Below are 24,043 nucleotides of genomic sequence, written 5' to 3'. Positions count from 1 at the left end.
GGAAGAAAGTAATTATTGGAGGGATGAAGAGCAGCACAGTGCAGAGCTATGTGGATGAGGTGCAGCACTGTGCAGAGTTTTGTGGATGAGGTGCAGCACTGTGCAGAGCTATGTGGATGAGGTGCAGCACTGTGCAGAGCTATGTGGATGAGGTGCAGCACTGAGCAGAGATTTGTGGATGAGGTGCAGCACTGAGCAGAGATTTGTGGATGAGGTGCAGCACTGTGCAGAGCTATGTGGATGAGGTGCAGCACTGTGGAGAGCTATGTGGATGAGATGTCCTCATACACACACAGATCCTGCAGAGTCACTGTACACCGCTGTCCTCACACACACACACAGATCCTGCAGAGTCACTGTACAGTACTGTCCTCATACACACACACAGATCCTGCAGAGTCACTGTACAGCACTGTCCTCATACACACACACAGATCCTGCAGTCACTGTACAGCACTATCCTCATACACACACACAGATCCTGCAGCATCACTGTTCAGCACTGTCCTCATACACACACACACAGATCCTGCAGTCACTATACAGCACTGTCCTCATACACACACACACACAGATCCTGCAGTCACTGTACAGCACTATCCTCATACACACACACAGATCCTGCAGTCACTGTACAGCACTGTCCTCATACACACACACAGATCCTGCAGTCACTGTACAGTACTGTCCTCATACACACACACACACAGATCCTGCAGTCACTGTACAGCACTATCCTCATACACACACACAGATCCTGCAGTGTCACTGTACAGCACTGTCCTCATACACACACACACACAGATCCTGCAGTCACTGTACAGCACTGTCCTCATACACACACACAGATCATGCAGAGTCACTGTACAGCACTGTCCTCATGCACACACACGGACCCTGCAGCGTCACCTTACAGCACTATCCTCATACACACGCACAGATCCTGCAGTGTCACTGTACAGCACTGCCCTCATACACACACAGATCCTGCAGAGTAACTGTACAGCACTGTCCTCATACACAGACACAGATCATGCAGAGTCACTGTACAGCACTGTCCTCATACACACACACAGATCCTGCAGTGTCACTGTACAGTATTGTCCTCATACGCACACAGATCCTGCTGTCACTGTACAGCACTGTCCTCATAGACACACATAGATCCTGCAGCGTCACTGTACAGCACTGTCCTCATACACACACACAGATCCTACAGTCACTGTACAGCACTGTCCTCATAGACACACAGATCCTGCAGCGTCACTGTACAGCACTGTCCTCATACACACACACAGATCCTGCAGTCACTGTACAGCACTGTCCTCATACACACACACAGATCCTGCAGTCACTGTACAGCACTATCCTCATACACACACACAGATCCTGCAGTCACTGTACAGCACTGTCCTCATACGCACACAGATCCTGCAGTCACTGTACAGCACTGTCCTCATACACACACAGAGATCCTGCAGCGTCACTGTACAGCACTGTCCTCATACACACACACACAGATCCTACAGTCACTGTACAGCACTGTCCTCATAGACACACAGATCCTGCAGCGTCACTGTACAGCACTGTCCTCATACACACACACAGATCCTGCAGAGTCACTGTACAGCACTGTCCTCATACACACACACAGATCCTGCAGTCACTGTACAGCACTATCCTCATACACACACACAGATCCTGAAGTGTCACTGTACAGCACTGTCCTCATACACACACACACAGATCCTGCAGAGTCACTGTACAGAACTGTCCTCATACACACACACACAGATCCTGCAGTCACTGTACAGCACTATCCTCATACACACACACAGATCCTGCAGAGTCACTGTACAGCACTGTCCTCATACACACACACAGATCCTACAGTCACTGTACAGCACTGTCCTCATACACACATACAGATCCTGCAGTCACTGTACAGCACTGTCCTCATACACACATACAGATCCTGCAGTCACTGTACAGCACTGTCCTCATACACACACACAGATCCTGCAGAGTAACTGTACAGCACTGTCCTCATACACACACACAGATCCTGCAGTCACTGTACAGCACTGTCCTCATACACACACACAGATCCTGCAGTCACTGTACAGCACTGTCCTCATACACAGACACAGATCATGCAGAGTCATTGTACAGCACTGTCCTCATACACACACACATATCCTGCAGTCACTGTACAGCACTTTCCTCATACACACACACAGATCCTGCAGTCACTGTACAGCACTGTCCTCATAGACAGACAAAGATCATGCAGAGTCACTGTACAGCACTGTCCTCATACACAGACACAGATCATGCAGAGTCACTGTACAGCACTATCCTCATACACACACACAGATCCTGCAGAGTCACGGTACAGCACTATCCTCATACACACATACAGATGCTGCAGTCACTGTACAGCACTGTCCTCATACACACATACAGATCCTGTAGTCACTGTACAGCACTGTCCTCATACACACACACAGATCCTGCAGAGTAACTGTACAGCACTGTCCTCATACACACACACAGATCCTGCAGTCACTGTACAGCACTGTCCTCATACACACACACAGATCCTGCAGTCACTGTACAGCACTGTCCTCATATACACACACAGATCCTGCAGTCACTGTACAGCACTGTCCTCATACACAGACACAGATCATGCAGAGTCACTGTACAGCACTGTCCTCATACACACACAGATCCTGCAGTCACTGTACAGCACTGTCCTCATACACACACACACACAGATCCTGCAGTCACTGTACAGCACTGTCCTCATACACACACACAGATCCTGCAGTCACTGTACAGCACTGTCCTCATACACACACACAGATCCTGCAGTGTCACTGTACAGCACTGTCCTCATACACAAACACAGATCCTGCAGTCACTGTACAGCACTGTCCTCATACACACACACAGATCCTGCAGCCACTGTACAGCACTGTCCTCATACACACACAGATCCTGCAGCGTCACTGTACAGCACTGTCCTCATACACACACAGATCCATGAAGTTGTTGAAAGTGATAAATAACAATTAGTGCAAAATACTGGGATCAGTCCTCTTTATCACACAGAAGTCTTCTCTTAGGGGATGGGATGTCATTTTCTCCACATCTGCGCATGTTCAGACCAGGACCCTTAAACTGTAAGGGGGCAATGGTAGCCCTGGCCCTGCCACTGGGGTGAACGACCTGGAAGAGGAAGTAGTGATTTACCACATGTGTATAGATGTGTACAACTGCCATGAGAGAAACGATCAGGAGAAATCGAAGGTGGTGACAGCTGACCACAGGGCAATGAGCGGCTGGAAGGTGATGGGTAGTGGTAGGACAATGAGCGGCTGGAAGATGATGGGTGGTGGCAGGACAATGAGCGGCTGGAAGATGGTGGGTGGTGGCAGGACAATGAGCGGCTGGAAGGTGATGGGTGGTGGGAGGACAATGAGCGGCTGGAAGGTGATGGGTAGTGGCAGGACAATGAACGGCTGGAAGATAATGGGTGGTGGCAGGACAATGAGCGGCTGGAAGATGATAGGTGGTGGCAGGACAATGAGTGGCTGGAAGATGATGGGTGGTGGTAGGACAATGAGCGGCTGGAAGATGATGGGTGGTGGTAGGACAATGAGTGGCTGGAAGGTGATGGGTGGTGGGAGGACAATGAGCGGCTGGAAGATGATGGGTGGTGGCAGGACAATGAGCGGCTGGAAGATGATGGGTGGTGGGAGGACAATGAGCGGCTGGAAGGTGATGGGTGGTGGGAGGACAATGAGCGGCTGGAAGATGATGGGTGGTGGGAGGACAATAAGCGGCTGGAAGGTGATGAGTAGTGGCAGGACAATGAGCGTCTGGAAGATGATGGGTGGTGGGAGGACAATGAGCGGCTGGAAGGTGATGGGTGGTGGGAGGACAATGAGCGGCTGGAAGATGATGGGTAGTGGCAGGACAATGAGCGACTGGAAGATGATAGGTGGTGGCCGGGCAATGAGCGGCTGGAAGATGATGGGTAGTGGCAGGACATTGAGTGGCTGGAAGATGATGGGTGGTGGCAGGACAATGAGCGGCTGGAAGATGGTGGGTGGTGGCAGGACAATGAGCGGCTGGAAGGTGATGGGTGGTGGGAGGACAATGAGCGGCTGGAAGGTGATGGGTAGTGGCAGGACAATGAACGGCTGGAAGATAATGGGTGGTGGCAGGACAATGAGCGGCTGGAAGATGATAGGTGGTGGCAGGACAATGAGTGGCTGGAAGATGATGGGTGGTGGTAGGACAATGAGCGGCTGGAAGATGATGGGTGGTGGTAGGACAATGAGTGGCTGGAAGGTGATGGGGTGGTGGGAGGACAATGAGCGGCTGGAAGATGATGGGTAGTGGCAGGACAATGAGCGGCTGGAAGATGATGGGTGGTGGGAGGACAATGAGCGGCTGGAAGGTGATGGGTGGTGGGAGGACAATGAGCGGCTGGAAGATGATGGGTGGTGGGAGGACAATAAGCGGCTGGAAGGTGATGAGTAGTGGCAGGACAATGAGCGTCTGGAAGATGATGGGTGGTGGGAGGACAATGAGCGGCTGGAAGGTGATGGGTGGTGGGAGGACAATGAGCGGCTGGAAGATGATGGGTAGTGGCAGGACAATGAGCGGCTGGAAGGTGATGGGTGGTGGGAGGACAATGAGCGGCTGGAAGATGATGGGTGGTGGCAGGACAATGAGCGGCTGGAAGATGATGGGTGGTGGGAGGACAATGAGCGGCTGGAAGATGATGGGTGGTGGCAGGACAATGAGCGGCTGGAAGATGATGGGTGGTGGGAGGACAATGAGCGGCTGGAAGGTGATGGGTGGTGGGAGGACAATGAGCGGCTGGAAGGTGATGGGTGGTGGGAGGACAATGAGCGGCTGGAAGATGATGGGTGGTGGGAGGACAATAAGCGGCTGGAAGGTGATGAGTAGTGGCAGGACAATGAGCGTCTGGAAGATGATGGGTGGTGGGAGGACAATGAGCGGCTGGAAGGTGATGGGTGGTGGGAGGACAATGAGCGGCTGGAAGATGATGGGTAGTGGCAGGACAATGAGCGGCTGGAAGATGATGGGTGGTGGGAGGACAATGAGCGGCTGGAAGATGATGGGTGGTGGCAGGACAATGAGCGGCTGGAAGATGATGGGTGGTGGGAGGACAATGAGCGGCTGGAAGATGATGGGTGGTGGCAGGACAATGAGCGGCTGGAAGATGATGGGTGGTGGGAGGACAATGAGCGGCTGGAAGGTGATGGGTGGTGGGAGGACAATGAGCGGCTGGAAGGTGATGGGTGGTGGGAGGACAATGAGCGGCTGGAAGGTGATGGGTGGTGGGAGGACAATGAGCGGCTGGAAGGTGAGGGGTGGTGGGAGGACAATGAGTGGCTGGAAGATGATGGGTAGTGGCAGGACATTGAGTGGCTGGAAGGTGATGGGTGGTGGGAGGACAATGAGCGGCTGGAAGATGATGGGTAGTGGCAGGACAATGAGTGGCTGGAAGATGATGGGTGGTGAGAGGACAATGAGTGGCTGGAAGGTGATGGGTGGACAATGAGCGGCTGGAAGATGATGGGTAGTAGCAGGACAATGAGTGGCTGGAAGATGATGGGTAGTGGCAGGACAATGAGCGGCTGGAAGATGATGGGTGGTGAGAGGACAATGAGTGGCTGGAAGATGAAGGTTTATGGTAGGACATTGAGCGGCTGGAAGATGATGGGTAGTGGCAGGACAATGAGCGGCTGGAAGATGATAGGTGGTGAGAGGACAATGAGCGGCTGGAAGATGAAGGTTTATGGTAGGACATTGAGCGGCTGGAAGATGATGGGTAGTGGCAGGACAATGAGTGGCTGGAAGATGATGGGTGGTGGGAGGACAATGAGCGGCTGGAAGGTGATGGGTGGTGGGAGGACAATGAGCGGCTGGAAGATGATGGGTGGTGGGAGGACAATAAGCGGCTGGAAGGTGATGAGTAGTGGCAGGACAATGAGCGTCTGGAAGATGATGGGTGGTGGGAGGACAATGAGCGGCTGGAAGGTGATGGGTGGTGGGAGGACAATGAGCGGCTGGAAGATGATGGGTAGTGGCAGGACAATGAGTGGCTGGAAGATGATGGGTGGTGGGAGGACAATGAGCGGCTGGAAGATGATGGGTGGTGGGAGGACAATGAGCGGCTGGAAAGTGATGGGTGGTGGGAGGACAATGAGCGGCTGGAAGATGATGGGTAGTGGGAGGACAATGAGCGTCTGGAAGATGATGGGTGGTGGGAGGACAATGAGCGGCTGGAAAGTGATGGGTGGTGGGAGGACAATGAGCGGCTGGAAAGTGATGGGTGGTGGGAGGACAATGAGCGGCTGGAAGATGATGGGTAGTGGCAGGGCAATGAGCGGCTGGAAGATGATGGGTGGTGGCAGGAAAATGAGCGGCTGGAAGATGATGGGTGGTGGGAGGACAATGAGTGGCTGGAAGGTGAGGGGTGGTGGGAGGACAATGAGTGGCTGGAAGATGATGGGTAGTGGCAGGACATTGAGTGGCTGGAAGGTGATGGGTGGTGGGAGGACAATGAGCGGCTGGAAGATGATGGGTAGTGGCAGGACAATGAGTGGCTGGAAGATGATGGGTGGTGAGAGGACAATGAGCGGCTGGAAGGTGATGGGTGGACAATGAGCGGCTGGAAGATGATGGGTAGTAGCAGGACAATGAGTGGCTGGAAGATGATGGGTAGTGGCAGGACAATGAGCGGCTGGAAGATGATGGGTGGTGAGAGGACAATGAGTGGCTGGAAGATGAAGGTTTATGGTAGGACATTGAGCGGCTGGAAGATGATGGGTAGTGGCAGGACAATGAGCGGCTGGAAGATGATAGGTGGTGAGAGGACAATGAGCGGCTGGAAGATGAAGGTTTATGGTAGGACATTGAGCGGCTGGAAGATGATGGGTAGTGGCAGGACAATGAGTGGCTGGAAGATGATGGGTGGTGGGAGGACAATGAGCGGCTGGAAGATGATGGGTAGTGGCAGGACAATGAGTGGCTGGAAGATGATGGGTGGTGAGAGGACAATGAGCGGCTTGAAGATGATGGGTAGTGGCAGGACAATGAGTGGCTGGAAGATGATGGGTGGTGAGAGGACAATGAGCGGCTGGAAGATGATGGGTGGTGGCCGGACAACGAGTGGCTGGAAGATGATGGGTGGTGGCCGGACAACGAGTGGCTGGAAGATGATGGGTAGTGGCAGGAAAATGAGCGGCTGGAAGATGATGGGTGGTGGCCGGACAATAAGCGGCTGGAAGATGATGGGTAGTGGCAGGACAATGAGTGGCTGGAAGATGATGGGTGGTGAGAGGACAATGAGTGGCTGGAAGATGATGGGTAGTGGCAGGACAATGAGTGGCTGGAAGATGATGGGTGGTGAGAGGACAATGAGCGGCTTGAAGATGATGGGTGGTGGCCGGACAACGAGTGGCTGGAAGATGATGGGTAGTGGCAGGACATTGAGTGGCTGGAAGATGATGGGTAGTGGCAGGACAATGAGTGGCTGGAAGATGATGGGTGGTGGGAGGACAATGAGCGGCTTGAAGATGATGGGTAGTGGCAGGACAATGAGTGGCTGGAAGATGGTGGGTGGTGAGAGGACAATGAGCGGCTTGAAGATGATGGGCGGTGGCCGGACAACAAGTGGCTGGAAGATGATGGGTGGTGGCCGGACAACGAGTGGCTGGAAGATGATGGGTAGTGGCAGGACAATGAGCGGCTGGAAGATGATGGGTGGTGGCCGGACAATAAGCGGCTGGAAGATGATGGGTAGTGGCAGGACAATGAGTGGCTGGAAGATGATGGGTGGTGAGAGGACAATGAGCGGCTTGAAGATGATGGGTAGTGGCAGGACAATGAGTGGCTGGAAGATGATGGGTGGTGAGAGGACAATGAGCGGCTTGAAGATGATGGGTGGTGGCCGGACAACGAGTGGCTGGAAGATGATGGGTGGTGGCCGGACAATGAGTGGCTGGAAGATGATGGGTAGTGGCAGGACAATGAGCGGCTGGAAGATGATAGGTGGTGAGAGGACAATGAGCGGCTGGAAGATGAAGGGTAGTGGTAGGACATTGAGCGGCTGGAAGATGATGGGTAGTGGCAGGACAATGAGTGGCTGGAAGATGATGGGTGGTGAGAGGACAATGAGCGGCTTGAAGATGATGGGTGGTGGCCGGACAACGAGTGGCTGGAAGATGATGGGTAGTGGCAGGACATTGAGTGGCTGGAAGATGATGGGTAGTGGCAGGACAATGAGTGGCTGGAAGATGATGGGTGGTGGGAGGACAATGAGCGGCTTGAAGATGATGGGTAGTGGCAGGACAATGAGTGGCTGGAAGATGATGGGTGGTGAGAGGACAATGAGCGGCTTGAAGATGATGGGTGGTGGCCGGACAACGAGTGGCTGGAAGATGATGGGTAGTGGCAGGACATTGAGTGGCTGGAAGATGATGGGTAGTGGCAGGACATTGAGTGGCTGGAAGATGATGGGTGGTGGCCGCACAACGAGTGGCTGGAAGGTGATGGCTAGTGGCAGGACAATAAGCAGCTGAGAAGCCCTCAGTATTAGAGGTCTGTGAGTGCCAGTCGGCTGATGGTAGAATTATACACATGCATAAAGCTAGGTGTGTCCAACTCCTTACCTGTCTGCCGCGTCCTAAAGAGTTCTGGCGTCTGCTGCTCTGTGCAACCTGCAGGTGGCGGTACAGATTGCTGCTGATCTGTAAGGGGTTATACACGGGCTCAGCCTCCAATCTGCCCAGCGCATCCTGCATCAAGAAGACGACATTTAGTCTTACTGCATGTGCCATAAACCTCCACATCGCACTGACAGGCAAAATCCGGCCCCTCCATGGACAGGAAAAAATGAAGCCATTTAAAGGGATCCTCCTTCTTATATAGTAGACATTTGTGGGAAATCTTATTACCACTGACATTTTCATTAGTGCCTTTTGCCTTCACTAACACAGGAGACTCTCTCGATGGACAGACACGGAAATTACTTTACTATCAAATGATAAATGCAAGTGTCTCTACATCCAGGGTATTGGGTTCTGCAGAGTAGTGGCCCTGCGTATCTGAGATCCTCCCTTAGCCTGGTAACATAGGGCTAGTCGTCACATCTGCCTATTCAGTAACAATGTAAGATGGCCATTCTGGGAGGAAACCAAGAAGATGGATGAATCACTTACATCGGCTTCCCCAGGCACCAAGCTTATATCATCACATAATGGGCCACATATATCAAACGTAGTGCAGGGTGTACTATGTGCAGTGTCCTGTGTAGTGTGTACTATGTGCAGTGTCCTGTGTAGTGTGTACTATGTGCAGTGTCCTGTGTAGTGTGTACTATGTGCAGTGTCCAGTGTACTATGTGCAGTGTCCTGTGTAGTGTGTGCTATGTGTACTATTTGCAGTGTGTACTATGTGCAGTGTCCTGTGTAGTGTGTACTATGTGCAGTGTCCTGTGCAGCGTGTACTATGTGCAGTGTCCTGTGTAGTGTGTGCTATGTGCAGGGTCATGTGTACTATGTGCAGTGTCCTGTGTAGTGTGTACTATGTGCAGTGTGTACTATGTGCAGTGTCCTGTATAGTGTGTACTATACGCAGTGTCATGTGCAGCGTGTACTATGTGCAGTGTCCACTATGCGCAGTGTCCTGTGCAGAGTGTACTATGTGCAGTGCCCTGTATAGTCTGTACTATGTGCAGTGTGTACTATGTGCAGTGTCCTGTGTAGTGTGTACTATGCGCAGTGTCCTGTGTAGTGTGTACTATGTGCAGTGTCCTGTGTACTATGCGCAGTGTCCTGTGTAGTGTGTACTATGCGCAGTGTTCTGTATACTATGTGCAGTGTCCTGTGTAGTGTGTACTATGTCCAGTGTAGTGTGTACTATGCGCAGTGTCCTATATACTATGTGCAGTGTCCTGTGTAGTGTGTACTATGTCCAGTGTCCTGTGCAGCGTGTACTATGCGCAGTGTCCTGTGTAGTGTGTACTATGTGCAGTGCCCTGTATAGTGTGTACTATGTGCAGTGTCCTGTGTAGTGTGTACTATGTGCAGTGTCCTGTGTAGTGTGTACTATGTGCAGTGTCCTGTGTAGCGTGTACTATGAGCAGTGTCCTGTGTAGCGTGTACTATGCGCAGTGTCCTGTGTACTATGTCCAGTGTCCTGTGTACTATGTCCAGTGTAGTGTGTACTATGTGCAGTGTCCTGTGTAGTGTGTACTATGTGCAGTGTTCTGTGTAGTGTGTACTATATCCAGTGTCCTGTGTACTATGTCCAGTGTAGTGTGTACTATGCACAGTGTCCTGTATACTATGTGCAGTGTTCTGTGTAGTGTGTACTATGTCCAGTGTCCTATGCGCAGTGTCCTGTGTAGTGTGTGCTATGTGTACTATTTGCAGTGTGTACTATGTGCAGTGTCCTGTGTAGTGTGTACTATGTGCAGTGTCCTGTGCAGCGTGTACTATGTGCAGTGTCCTGTGTACTATGTGCAGTGTCCTGTGTAGTGTGTGCTATGTGCAGTGTGTACTATGTGCAGTGTCATGTGTACTATGTGCAGGGTCATGTGTACTATGTGCAGTGTCCTGTGTAGTGTGTACTATGTGCAGTGTGTACTATGTGCAGTGTCCTGTATAGTGTGTACTATACGCAGTGTCATGTGCAGCGTGTACTATGTGTAGTGTCCACTATGCGCAGTGTCCTGTGCAGAGTGTACTATGTGCAGTGCCCTGTATAGTCTGTACTATGACTATGCGCAGTGTCCTGTGTAGTGTGTACTATGTGCAGTGTCCTGTGTACTATGCGCAGTGTCCTGTGTACTATGCGCAGTGTTCTGTATACTATGTGCAGTGTCCTGTGTAGTGTGTACTATGCGCAGTGTCCTATATACTATGTGCAGTGTCCTGTGTAGTGTGTACTATGTCCAGTGTCCTGTGCAGCGTGTACTATGCGCAGTGTCCTGTGTAGTGTGTTCTATGTGCAGTGCCCTGTGTAGTGTGTACTATGTGCAGTGTCCTGTGTAGTGTGTACTATGTGCAGTGTCCTGTGTAGCGTGTACTATGAGCAGTGTCCTGTGCAGCGTGTACTATGCGCAGTGTCCTGTGTACTATGTCCAGTGTCCTGTGTACTATGTCCAGTGTAGTGTGTACTATGTGCAGTGTCCTGTGTAGTGTGTACTATGTGCAGTGTTCTGTGTAGTGTGTACTATATCCAGTGTCCTGTGTACTATGTGCAGTGTCCTGTGTACTATGTCCAGTGTAGTGTGTACTATGCACAGTGTCCTGTATACTATGTGCAGTGTTCTGTGTAGTGTGTACTATGTCCAGTGTCCTATGCGCAGTGTCCTGTGTACTATGTGCAGTGTCCTGTGTAGTGTGTACTATGTCCAGTGTAGTGTGTACTATGCGCAGTGTCCTGTATACTATATGCAGTGTTCTGTGTAGTGTGTACTATGTCCAGTGTACTATGCGCAGTGTCCTGTGTAGTGTGTACTATGCGCAGTGTCCTGTGTAGTGTGTACTATGTCCAGTGTCCTGTGTACAGTGTCCTGTGTACTATGTGCAGTGTCCTGTGTACTATGTGCAGTGTCCTGTGTAGCGTGTACTATGAGCAGTGTCCTGTGCAGCGTGTACTATGCGCAGTGTCCAGTGTAGTGTGTACTATGTGCAGTGTCCTGTGTAGTGTGTACTATGTGCAGTGTTCTGTGTAGTGTGTACTATATCCAGTGTCCTGTGTACTATGTCCAGTGTAGTGTGTACTATGCGCAGTGTCCTGTATACTATGTGCAGTGTTCTGTGTAGTGTGTACTATGTCCAGTGTCCTATGTGCAGTGTGCACTATGTGCAGTGTCCTGTGTAGTGTGTACTATGTCCTGTGTAGTGTGTACTATGTGCAGTGTTCTGTGTAGTGTGTACTATATCCAGTGTCCTGTGTACTATGTCCAGTGTAGTGTGTACTATGCGCAGTGTCCTGTATACTATGTGCAGTGTTCTGTGTAGTGTGTACTATGTCCAGTGTCCTATGTGCAGTGTGCACTATGTGCAGTGTCCTGTGTAGTGTGTACTATGTCCAGTGTAGTGTGTACTATGCGCAGTGTCCTGTATACTATGTGCAGTGTTCTGTGTAGTGTGTACTATGTCCAGTGTCCTGTGTACTATGCGCAGTGTCCTGTGTAGTGTGTACTATGCGCAGTGTCCTGTGTACTATGTGCAGTGTCCTGTGTACTATGCGCAGTGTCCTGTGCAGCGTGTACTATGCGCAGTGTCCTGTGTAGTGTGTACTATGCGCAGTGTCCTGTGTAGTGTGTACTATGCGCAGTGTCCTGTGCAGCGTGTACTATGCGCAGTGTCCTGTGTAGTGTGTACTATGTGCAGTGCCCTGTATAGTGTGTACTATGTGCAGTGTCCTGTGTACTATGTGCAGTGTCCTGTGTAGTGTGTACTATGTTCAGTGTCCTGTGTAGCGTGTACTATGAGCAGTGTCCTGTGCAGCGTGTACTATGCGCAGTGTCCTGTGTACTATGTGCAGTGTCCTGTGTACTATGTGCAGTGTCCTCTGTAGTGTGTACTATGTCCAGTGTCCTGTGTACTATGTCCAGTGTCCTGTGTAGTGTGTACTATGTTCAGTGTCCTGTGTAGCGTGTACTATGAGCAGTGTCCTGTGCAGCGTGTACTATGCGCAGTGTCCTGTGTACTATGTGCAGTGTCCTCTGTAGTGTGTACTATGTCTAGTGTCCTGTGTACTATGTCCAGTGTCCTGTGTAGTGTGTACTATGTGCAGTGTCCTGTGTACTATGTGCAGTGTTCTGTGTAGTGTGTACTATGTCCAGTGTCCTGAGTACTATGTGCAGTGTCCTGTGTAGTGTGTACTATGTGCAGTGTCCTCTGTAGTGTGTACTATGTCCAGTGTCCTATGTCCTGTGTAGTGTGTACTATGTCCAGTGTCCTGTGTAGTGTGTACTATGCGCAGTGTCCTGTGTGCAGTGTCCTGTGTAGTGTGTACTATGTCCAGTGTAGTGTGTACTATGCGCAGTGTCCTGTGTACTATGTGCAGTGTTCTGTGTAGTGTGTACTATGTCCAGTGTCCTGTGTAGTGTGTACTATGCGCAGTGTCCTGTGTACTATGTGCAGTGTTCTGTGTAGTGTGTACTATGTCCAGTGTCCTGTGCAGCGTGTACTATGCGCTGTGTCCTGTGTACTATGTGCAGTGTCCTGTGTAGTGTGTACTATGTGCAGTGTCCTCTGTAGTGTGCACTATGTCCAGTGTCCTATGTAGTGTGTACTATGTGCAGTGTCCTGTGTAGTGTGTACTATGTGCAGTGTTCTGTGTACTATGTGCAGTGTTCTGTGTAGTGTGTACTATGTCCAGTGTCCTGTGCAGTGTGCAGGGGGCGCCAGATCATACTGATTGAGCTGCAGTTGTAACTGTAACATAGAACCGCACTCTTAACCAGGCGCAACACCCCTGCCAATGCATAGGCAAAGGGGTAGTTGTGAATAGGGCCCTCTATCCGTCTCTCCCCAGCAGGTGAGCCTGTGCAACTCGCCTAAAGGTGATGGCACACATGACGTTTTGAACGCGTTTTTGGTCCGTTTTTAAGCAGTCTGTCAAAAAACGCATCCGTTTTTGACAGGTTTGACCAATTGTCTTAATTCAAACTAGTCAAAATGCATTATCACGTGCGTTTTTTGACAGACTGCTTAAAAATGGGGCCAAAATCGCGTTCAAAATGGCATCACCCTAAGGCAGTGGTTCTCAACCTGTGGGTCGTGACCTCAGGAGGGGTCGAACGACCAAAACACAGGGGTCGTCTAAAGCCTTTGGAGCTGCGATTTTATTGTGTTTTTACTGCAAATCGCATGGTTTAGGGTCACCGCAACATATGTAATTGTATTGCGGGGTCACAGCATTACAAAGGTTGAGAACCACTGCCCTAAGGGATAGTGCAGTAAGTCTGAGGTAATTAGCAGCTGTAGATCCTGTCTGAACAGACAATGGTTAATTGGGTGTGAGTTTCTACCATGTGCACTGGAGTGTGATTGGAGAGTTATGCACCACCTGACCAGGATAATAAAACCCCTGGACGGGGAGGGGCAAGGTCTCTTGGAACCCAGGACTCCCTAGAGACCACCACCAGCATACAGAGTGAAGAGAGAGACAGTGTCAGTGCACCATCAGAGCTGACACTCAGCTAATCCCAGGACAGGAGTCAGGAGACTCAGAGCTGCAGCTTCCACAACTGGACACAGCTCCATCCCAGCCTACATCTACTACCAGGCTGGTGACCCATTCCTGTGGACCTGCTCTCCATGACCACTCCAGTACCAGAATCTGCTGTGAGATCGCTTAGGCCCATTACCAGCTGTTGTTCAATAAAGAACTGTAAGTTGCTTGCACACGTTGCCTGTCTTATCCCTGGATACAGCTGTCACCACCACGGGCTCCCCATCCATTACCCAGGGATTGCCCCAGGGAGAACCAGTATACACACCACCTGCTGGAGACCGGCCAGGCTGTAGGACCGTGACATCAGTGTGCCTAGGCCGCAATCGCCAGCCACCCTGGCTGGCCCCAAGAAAAAGCTATTAGGGGGGATTTTAGGTTTGGAGAGCATTCAGATGGTCCCTTCCTAAGTCTAGTATTGGAGGATTCAATTTCTGAGCTGGTTATTAAAATGCCTCTGGTAAAGGCCCCTCTCTCCCTCCGTCACACATCTCAGGATAAAGTGCCTGCAGATCTGATGAATGTACAGTCAGGTGTGGGCTCCAAGCCTTCTTGGCCATTGTGCAGTGTGTATGGGCTCCGCATTCTCCCTGGCCTCTGTACTAATTATTAGCGGTGTGGACTCAATTGGACATCCTGCTAAAAGTTCTTCTTTATCATCCACAAGTCAAGTATATTATGTGATATTATTATTATAAACTATATAATAATCCCGCGCTCCTGAGGAAGAAAAGAGCTGGAACACCTGTTGGCTTGGTACAAGATCTGACTTCTCTCTGTTTCCCGCCAATCAGCCCAGAGAGGAGAAACAAAATCCAAGTCCCTCAGCAGGTGGGTGAGAGTCTGTGGGGTATTATCAGATTACTGGTCAGATGTGACAGGCACCACGGGGAGTGGACCCACTGAACCACCGTGGACGATGATGTAAGCCGACACCTGGGACCGGAGTCTAAGTGGTACCCGGTTTTCACCAGAGCCATGCGCAAAGCGGGTTGGACTTGCTACAGTGTGGTACCACCAGGTCGCTCCACAGGCACTACTTTGTCCACAGTGGCAGCCAAGGTGTAGAATCATGAGGCAGAGATGGAGTCGTGGACAGGCAGGAGGTCAGGACAGGCAGCACAGGATCAGAGTTGGGGACGTAGTAGGAGGTCATGACAGGCAGCGCAGGATCAGAGTTGGAGACGTAGCAGAAGGTCAGGACAGGCAGGACAGGATCAGAGTCGGGACATAGCAGAAGGTCAGGACAGGCAGCACAGGATCAGAGTTGAAGACATAGCAGAAGGTCAGGAAAGGCAGGACAGGATCAGATTCGGGACGTAGCAGAAGGTCAGGACAGGCAGCACAGGATCAGAGTTGGGGACGTAGCAGAAGGTCAGGACAGGCAGCACAGGATCAGAGTTGGGACGTAGCAGAAGGTCAGGGCAGGCAGCACAGGAGTGAAGTCAGGAACGGAATCGAGGTCACAACAGGAAAACACAATAAACACAGAGGACATAGGGAACCAAGCACGAAGATCGGCGGAGCATAAGGGAAGAGGCTGGCTATTTATTAAGTACTAGGTGGCTGGCACCAATTAGCAATGCGCTGGCCCTTTAAACCTCACAGAGCCGGCGCGCGCGCCCTGGCAAGCAAGGACAGACGCGCTGAGCCGCGGGAGACACCACTGGAGCATGGAGAGGTAAGTGAGACTGCAGCCTGCACGGAGGCACACTGCTGCACCTGCGACCCCATGACAAGATTGATTAGATAATATGCAAACTCTAAATCTATGGGCACCATATGGGAGTCCTTGACCAAGAGATTTGTGATTCCTCATGATTTGGTTTCTTCACATTGATCCTGGTTCCATTTCTTTATCAGTATTATTAGAAGCCTTGATTTGGCTGACATGATGGCATCTTTGGGATGGCTGCTCGGAGGAGCCACAATGTACCGGCTTCCTGCTCTTAGGCTTTCATTCTCAATAACTGCTGCTTTATTCATGAATCAGGTAAAAAGAAAAAAGTAAAGCACAACTTTGGTTTAAAATCTGGTCTTCTACCAGGACAAACCTTTTTCTCAAATATCTTCTCAAGAATGTCCTCCAAACTGCAGCCGAAGCTGCAATGCAAGACATTACCGTGTGTGTGTGGTGGACTTCTGGAGGGAGATGTAGCGTCTGACGGGGTCTGATAATTATTGCTTACAGACAAAGAACAATAAATTCTCATCATACTCTAAACACTTCTCAAAGGATGAAGCTAAAGGTTTCCTGCAGATTCCACATTTTCGGCTAAATGAATGTAAAACTCCTGTATTTGTATATAATCATATGTTTGTTGCAGGTTATCACGTGTGACTTACTGTGGGTGGATGGACATACCTGGTCAGGGGCATCACGGGGCCCCACAGCTCTGCCGATCCCCACAATCATTATCATGTGTCAGGATCCTTCCTCCTCTTGTCCTGACTTTGTTCTTGTCTTAATGTAAGGTATGTGAACCCCTTAGTGAATGCACAGTCCATGGAATTACTCCATAAATAAATACTAATGCTGCTCCTTACTGGACTCCTGCTAATAGTGAGCGACTCTACAGCTAAGCAGACGGCCCTCACAGGACATAGGAGGTAGGTAGGCAGATGCATGGCTGAGAGCTTCATGCTGCTCCACCTACAAGCACATCCAGACATGTCTCCATACAGGAAACCGAGGACGAGGGGGTAAAAAGAAGAGGACGAGGGGGTAAAAAGAAGAGGACGAGGGGGAAAAGAAGAAGACGAGGACGAGGGGGAAAAGAAGAAGAAGAGGACGAGGGGGAAAAGAAGACGAGGACGAGGGGAAAAAAAGAAGAGGACGAGGGGGAAAAGAAGAAGACAAGGACGAGGGGGAAAAGAAGAAGAAGAGGACGAGGGGGAAAAGAAGAAGACGAGGACGAGGGGGTTAAAAGAAGACGAGGACAAGGGGGAAAAGAAGAGGACGAGGACGAGGGGGAAAAGAAGAAGACGAGGACGAGGGGGAAAAGAAGAAGAGGACGAGGGGGAAAAGAAGAAGACGAGGACGAGGGGGAAAAGAAGAAGAGGACGAGGGGGAAAAGAAGAAGACGAGGACGAGGGGGAAAAGAAGAAGAGGACGAGGGGGTAAAAAGAAGAAGACAAGGACGAGGGGGAAAAGAAGAAGACGAGGACGAGGGGGAAAAGAAGAAGAGGACGAGGGGGAAAAGAAGAAGACGAGGACGAGGGGGAAAAGAAGAAGAGGACGAGGGGGAAAAGAAGAAGACAAGGACGAGGGGGAAAAGAAGAAGACGAGGACGAGGGGGAAAAGAAGAAGACGAGGACGAGGGGGAAAAGAAGAAGACGAGGACGAGGGGGTTAAAAGAAGACGAGGACAAGGGGGAAAAGAAGAAGACGAGGACGAGGGGGAAAAGAAGAAGACAAGGACGAGGGGGAAAAGAAGAAGACGAGGACGAGGGGGAAAAGAAGAAGACGAGGACGAGGGGGAAAAGAAGAAGAGGACGAGGGGGAAAAGAAGAAGACGAGGACGAGGGGGAAAAGAAGAAGAGGACGAGGGGGTAAAAAGAAGAAGACAAGGACGAGGGGGAAAAGAAGAAGACGAGGACGAGGGGGAAAAGAAGAAGACGAGGACGAGGGGGGAAAAGAAGATGAGGACGAGGGGGAAAAGAAGAAGACAAGGACGAGGGGGAAAAGAAGACGAGGACGAGGGGGAAAAGAAGAAGACGAGGACGAGGGGGAAAAGAAGAAGACGAGGACGAGGGGGAAAAGAAGAAGACGAGGACGAGGGGGAAAAGAAGAAGACGAGGACGAGGGGGGAAAAGAAGATGAGGACGAGGGGGAAAAGAAGAAGACAAGGACGAGGGGGAAAAGAAGATGAGGACGAGGGGGAAAAGAAGAAGACAAGGACGAGGGGGAAAAGAAGACAAGGACAAGGGGGTAAAAAGAAGACGAGGACGAGGGGGAAAAGAAGAAGACAAGGACGAGGGGGAAAAGAAGACAAGGACGAGGGGGTAAAAAGAAGACGAGGACGAGCGGGAAAAGAAGAAGACAAGGACGAGGGGGAAAAGAAGAAGACAAGGACGAGGGGGAAAAGAAGACGAGGACGAGGGGGAAAAGAAGAAGACAAGGACGAGGGGGTAAAAAGAAGAAGAGGACGAGGGGGAAAAGAAGAAGACAAGGACGAGGGGGAAAAGAAGAAGACAAGGACGAGGGGGAAAAGAAGACGAGGACGAGGGGGTAAAAAGAAGACAAGGACGAGGGGGTAAAAAGAAGAGGACGAGGGGGTAAAAAGAAGAGGACGAGGGGGTAAAAAGAAGAGGACGAGGGGGAAAAGAAGAAGACGAGGACGAGGGTTTAAAAAGAAGAGGACGAGGGGGTAAAAAGAAGACGAGGACGAGCGGGAAAAGAAGAAGACAAGGACGAGGGGGAAAAGAAGAAGACAAGGACGAGGGGGAAAAGAAGATGAGGACGAGGGGGTAAAAAGAAGAGGACGAGGGGGAAAAAGAAGAGGACGAGGGGGAAAAGAAGAAGACAAGGACGAGGGGGTAAAAAGAAGACGAGGACGAGGGGGAAAAGAAGAAGACAAGGACGAGGGGGAAAAGAAGACGAGGACGAGGGGGTAAAAAGAAGACAAGGACGAGGGGGTAAAAAGAAGACGAGGACGAGGGGGTAAAAAGAAGAGGACGAGGGGGTAAAAAGAAGAGGACGAGGGGGAAAAGAAGAAGACGAGGACGAGGGTTTAAAAAGAAGAGGACGAGGGGGTAAAAAGAAGACGAGGACGAGCGGGAAAAGAAGAAGACAAGGACGAGGGGGAAAAGAAGAAGACAAGGACGAGGGGGAAAAGAAGATGAGGACGAGAGGGTAAAAAGAAGAGGACGAGGGGGTAAAAAGAAGAGGACGAGGGGGAAAAGAAGAAGACGAGGACGAGGGTGTAAAAAGAAGAGGACGAGGGGGTAAAAAGAAGACGAGGACGAGCGGGAAAAGAAGAAGACAAGGACGAGGGGGAAAAGAAGAAGACAAGGACGAGGGTGTAAAAAGAAGAGGACGAGGGGGAAAAGAAGAAGACGAGGACGAGGGGGAAAAGAAGAAGACGAGGACGAGGGGGAAAAGAAGAAGACGAGGACGAGGGGGAAAAGAAGAAGACGAGGACGAGGGGGAAAAGAAGAAGACGAGGACGAGGGGGAAAAGAAGAAGACGAGGACGAGGGGGAAAAGAAGAAGACAAGGACGAGGGGGTAAAAAGAAGAAGACAAGGACGAGGGGGTAAAAAGAAGACGAGGACGAGGGGGTAAAAAGAAGAGGACGAGGGGGTAAAAAGAAGAGGACAAGGGGGTAAAAAGAAGACGAGGACGAGGGGGAAAAGAAGAAGACAAGGACGAGGGGGTAAAAAGAAGACGAGGACGAGGGGGAAAAGAAGAAGACAAGGACGAGGGGGAAAAGAAGAAGAGGACGAGGGGGAAAAGAAGAAGACGAGGACGAGGGGAAAAAAAGAAGAAGACGAGGACGAGCGGGAAAAGAAGAAGACGAGGACGAGGGGGAAAAGAAGAAGACGAGGACGAGGGGGAAAAGAAGAAGACGAGGACGAGGGGGAAAAGAAGAAGACGAGGACGAGGGGGAAAAGAAGAAGACAAGGACGAGGGGGTAAAAAGAAGACGAGGACGAGGGGGTAAAAAGAAGAGGACGAGGGGGTAAAAAGAAGAGGACAAGGGGGAAAAGAAGAAGACGAGGACGAGGGGGTAAAAAGAAGACGAGGACGAGGGGGAAAAGAAGAAGACAAGGACGAGGGGGTAAAAAGAAGACGAGGACGAGGGGGAAAAGAAGAAGACAAGGACGAGGGAGAAAAGAAGAAGAGGACGAGGGGGAAAAGAAGAAGACGAGGACGAGGGGGGAAAAGAAGATGAGGACGAGGGGGAAAAGAAGAAGACAAGGACGAGGGGGAAAAGAAGACGAGGACGAGGGGGAAAAGAAGAAGACGAGGACGAGGGGGAAAAGAAGAAGACGAGGACGAGGGGGAAAAGAAGAAGACGAGGACGAGGGGGAAAAGAAGAAGACGAGGACGAGGGGGGAAAAGAAGATGAGGACGAGGGGGAAAAGAAGAAGACAAGGACGAGGGGGAAAAGAAGATGAGGACGAGGGGGAAAAGAAGAAGACAAGGACGAGGGGGAAAAGAAGACAAGGACAAGGGGGTAAAAAGAAGACGAGGACGAGGGGGAAAAGAAGAAGACAAGGACGAGGGGGAAAAGAAGACAAGGACGAGGGGGTAAAAAGAAGACGAGGACGAGCGGGAAAAGAAGAAGACAAGGACGAGGGGGAAAAGAAGAAGACAAGGACGAGGGGGAAAAGAAGACGAGGACGAGGGGGAAAAGAAGAAGACAAGGACGAGGGGGTAAAAAGAAGAAGAGGACGAGGGGGAAAAGAAGAAGACAAGGACGAGGGGGAAAAGAAGAAGACAAGGACGAGGGGGAAAAGAAGACGAGGACGAGGGGGTAAAAAGAAGACAAGGACGAGGGGGTAAAAAGAAGAGGACGAGGGGGTAAAAAGAAGAGGACGAGGGGGTAAAAAGAAGAGGACGAGGGGGAAAAGAAGAAGACGAGGACGAGGGTTTAAAAAGAAGAGGACGAGGGGGTAAAAAGAAGACGAGGACGAGCGGGAAAAGAAGAAGACAAGGACGAGGGGGAAAAGAAGAAGACAAGGACGAGGGGGAAAAGAAGATGAGGACGAGGGGGTAAAAAGAAGAGGACGAGGGGGAAAAAGAAGAGGACGAGGGGGAAAAGAAGAAGACAAGGACGAGGGGGTAAAAAGAAGACGAGGACGAGGGGGAAAAGAAGAAGACAAGGACGAGGGGGAAAAGAAGACGAGGACGAGGGGGTAAAAAGAAGACAAGGACGAGGGGGTAAAAAGAAGACGAGGACGAGGGGGTAAAAAGAAGAGGACGAGGGGGTAAAAAGAAGAGGACGAGGGGGAAAAGAAGAAGACGAGGACGAGGGTTTAAAAAGAAGAGGACGAGGGGGTAAAAAGAAGACGAGGACGAGCGGGAAAAGAAGAAGACAAGGACGAGGGGGAAAAGAAGAAGACAAGGACGAGGGGGAAAAGAAGATGAGGACGAGAGGGTAAAAAGAAGAGGACGAGGGGGTAAAAAGAAGAGGACGAGGGGGAAAAGAAGAAGACGAGGACGAGGGTGTAAAAAGAAGAGGACGAGGGGGTAAAAAGAAGACGAGGACGAGCGGGAAAAGAAGAAGACAAGGACGAGGGGGAAAAGAAGAAGACAAGGACGAGGGTGTAAAAAGAAGAGGACGAGGGGGAAAAGAAGAAGACGAGGACGAGGGGGAAAAGAAGAAGACGAGGACGAGGGGGAAAAGAAGAAGACGAGGACGAGGGGGAAAAGAAGAAGACGAGGACGAGGGGGAAAAGAAGAAGACGAGGACGAGGGGGAAAAGAAGAAGACAAGGACGAGGGGGTAAAAAGAAGACGAGGACGAGGGGGTAAAAAGAAGAGGACGAGGGGGTAAAAAGAAGAGGACAAGGGGGTAAAAAGAAGACGAGGACGAGGGGGAAAAGAAGAAGACAAGGACGAGGGGGTAAAAAGAAGACGAGGACGAGGGGGAAAAGAAGAAGACAAGGACGAGGGGGAAAAGAAGAAGAGGACGAGGGGGAAAAGAAGAAGACGAGGACGAGGGGAAAAAAAGAAGAAGACGAGGACGAGCGGGAAAAGAAGAAGACGAGGACGAGGGGGAAAAGAAGAAGACGAGGACGAGGGGGAAAAGAAGAAGACGAGGACGAGGGGGAAAAGAAGAAGACGAGGACGAGGGGGAAAAGAAGAAGACAAGGACGAGGGGGTAAAAAGAAGACGAGGACGAGGGGGTAAAAAGAAGAGGACGAGGGGGTAAAAAGAAGAGGACAAGGGGGAAAAGAAGAAGACGAGGACGAGGGGGTAAAATGAAGACGAGGACGAGGGGGAAAAGAAGAAGACAAGGACGAGGGGGTAAAAAGAAGACGAGGACGAGGGGGAAAAGAAGAAGACAAGGACGAGGGAGAAAAGAAGAAGAGGACGAGGGGGAAAAGAAGAAGACGAGGACGAGGGGAAAAAAAGAAGAGGACGAGGACGAGGGGGAAAAGAAGAAGACAAGGACGGGGGGGTAAAAAGAAGACGAGGACGAGGGGGAAAAGAAGAAGACGAGGACAAGGGGGAAAAGAAGAAGACGAGGACGAGGGGGAAAAGAAGAAGACGAGGACCAGGGGGAAAAGAAGAAGAGGAGGACGAGGGGGAAAAGAAGAAGACGAGGACGAGGGGGAAAAGAAGAAGAGGACGAGGGGGTAAAAAGAAGACGAGGACGAGGGGGTAAAGAAGAAGACAAGGACGAGGGGGTAAAAAGAAGACGAGGACGAGGGGGAAAAGAAGAAGACGAGGACAAGGGGGTAAAAAGAAGACGAGGGTGTAAAAAGAAGAGGACGAGGGGAAAAAGAAGACAAGGACAAGGGTGAAAGAAGACGAGGACGAGGGGGTAAAAAGAAGAGGACGAGGGGGAAAAGAAGAAGACGAGGACGAGGGGGCAAAGAAGAAGACGAGGGGGTAAAAAGAAGACGAGGACGAGGGGGTAAAAAGAAGACGAGGACAAGGGGGTAAAGAAGAAGAGGACGAGGGGGAAAAGAAGAAGACGAGGACGAGGGGGAAAAGAAGAAGAGGACGAGGGGGTAAAAAGAAGACGAGGGGGTAAAAAGAAGACGAGGACGAGGGGGTAAAAAGAAGAAGAGGACGAGGGGGAAAAGAAGAAGAGGACGAGGGGGAAAAGAAGAAGAGGACGAGGGGGTAAAAAGAAGACGAGGACGAGGGGGAAAAGAAGAAGACGGGGACGAGGGGGAAAAGAAGACGAGGACAAGGGGGTAAAAAGAAGACGAGGGGGTAAAAAGAAGACGAGGACGAGGGGGTAAAAAGAAGAGGACGAGGGGGAAAAGAAGATGAGGACGAGGGGGTAAAAAGAAGAGGACGAGGGGGAAAAGAAGAAGACGAGGACGAGGGTGTAAAAAGAAGACGAGGTTGAGCGGGAAAAGAAGAAGACAAGTTCGAGGGGGAAAAGAAGATGACGAGGACGAGGGGGAAAAGAAGAAGACGAGGACGAGGGGGAAAAGAAGAAGACGAGGACGAGGGGGAAAAGAAGAAGACGAGGACGAGGGGGAAAAGAAGAAGACGAGGACGAGGGGGAAAAGAAGAAGACGAGGACGAGGGGGAAAAGAAGAAGACAAGGACGAGGGGGAAAAGAAGAAGACGAGGACGAGGGGGAAAAGAAGAAGACAAGGACGAGGGGGTAAAAAGAAGACGAGGACGAGGGGGTAAAAAGAAGAGGACGAGGGGGTAAAAAGAAGAGGACGAGTGGGAAAAGAAGAAGACGAGGACGAGGGGGTAAAAAGAAGACGAGGACGAGGGGGAAAAGAAGAAGACAAGGACGAGGGGGAAAAGAAGAAGAGGACGAGGGGGAAAAGAAGAAGACGAGGACGAGGGGGAAAAGAAGAAGACGAGGACGAGGGGGAAAAGAAGAAGACGAGCACGAGGGGAAAAAAAGAAGAGGACGAGGACGAGGGGGAAAAGAAGAAGACAAGGACGGGGGGGTAAAAAGAAGACGAGGACGAGGGGGAAAAGAAGAAGACGAGGACGAGGGGGAAAAGAAGAAGACGAGGACGAGGGGGAAAAGAAGAAGACGAGGACCAGGGGGAAAAGAAGAAGAGGAGGACGAGGGGGAAAAGAAGAAGACG

The 24,043-nt window shown here is 51.0% G+C and overlaps 1 protein-coding gene across 5 annotated transcripts in view; it reads right to left on the bottom strand.

Moving 5' to 3' along the window:
* Positions 1-3,091: 3,091 nt before the first annotated feature.
* The window catches only part of M1AP (meiosis 1 associated protein), a 69,163-nt gene continuing 48,211 nt past the window's right edge, over positions 3,092-24,043 (bottom strand). For all 5 annotated transcript variants that reach the window (XM_072126497.1, XM_072126495.1, XM_072126493.1 and 2 more), the window contains 2 exons: positions 8,721-8,846; positions 3,092-3,234 (listed from right to left, as the gene is read on the bottom strand). In XM_072126497.1, the coding sequence (XP_071982598.1) occupies positions 3,097-3,234; positions 8,721-8,846 (264 nt within the window). In that variant the 3' untranslated portion in view covers positions 3,092-3,096. The remainder of the gene's footprint in view (positions 3,235-8,720; positions 8,847-24,043) is intronic.

Source organism: Engystomops pustulosus, chromosome 1 (assembly GCF_040894005.1).
Source record: "Engystomops pustulosus chromosome 1, aEngPut4.maternal, whole genome shotgun sequence".
Classification (NCBI taxonomy): Eukaryota; Metazoa; Chordata; class Amphibia; order Anura; family Leptodactylidae; genus Engystomops; species Engystomops pustulosus.
This window is presented reverse-complemented; position numbering and strand designations above follow the sequence as displayed.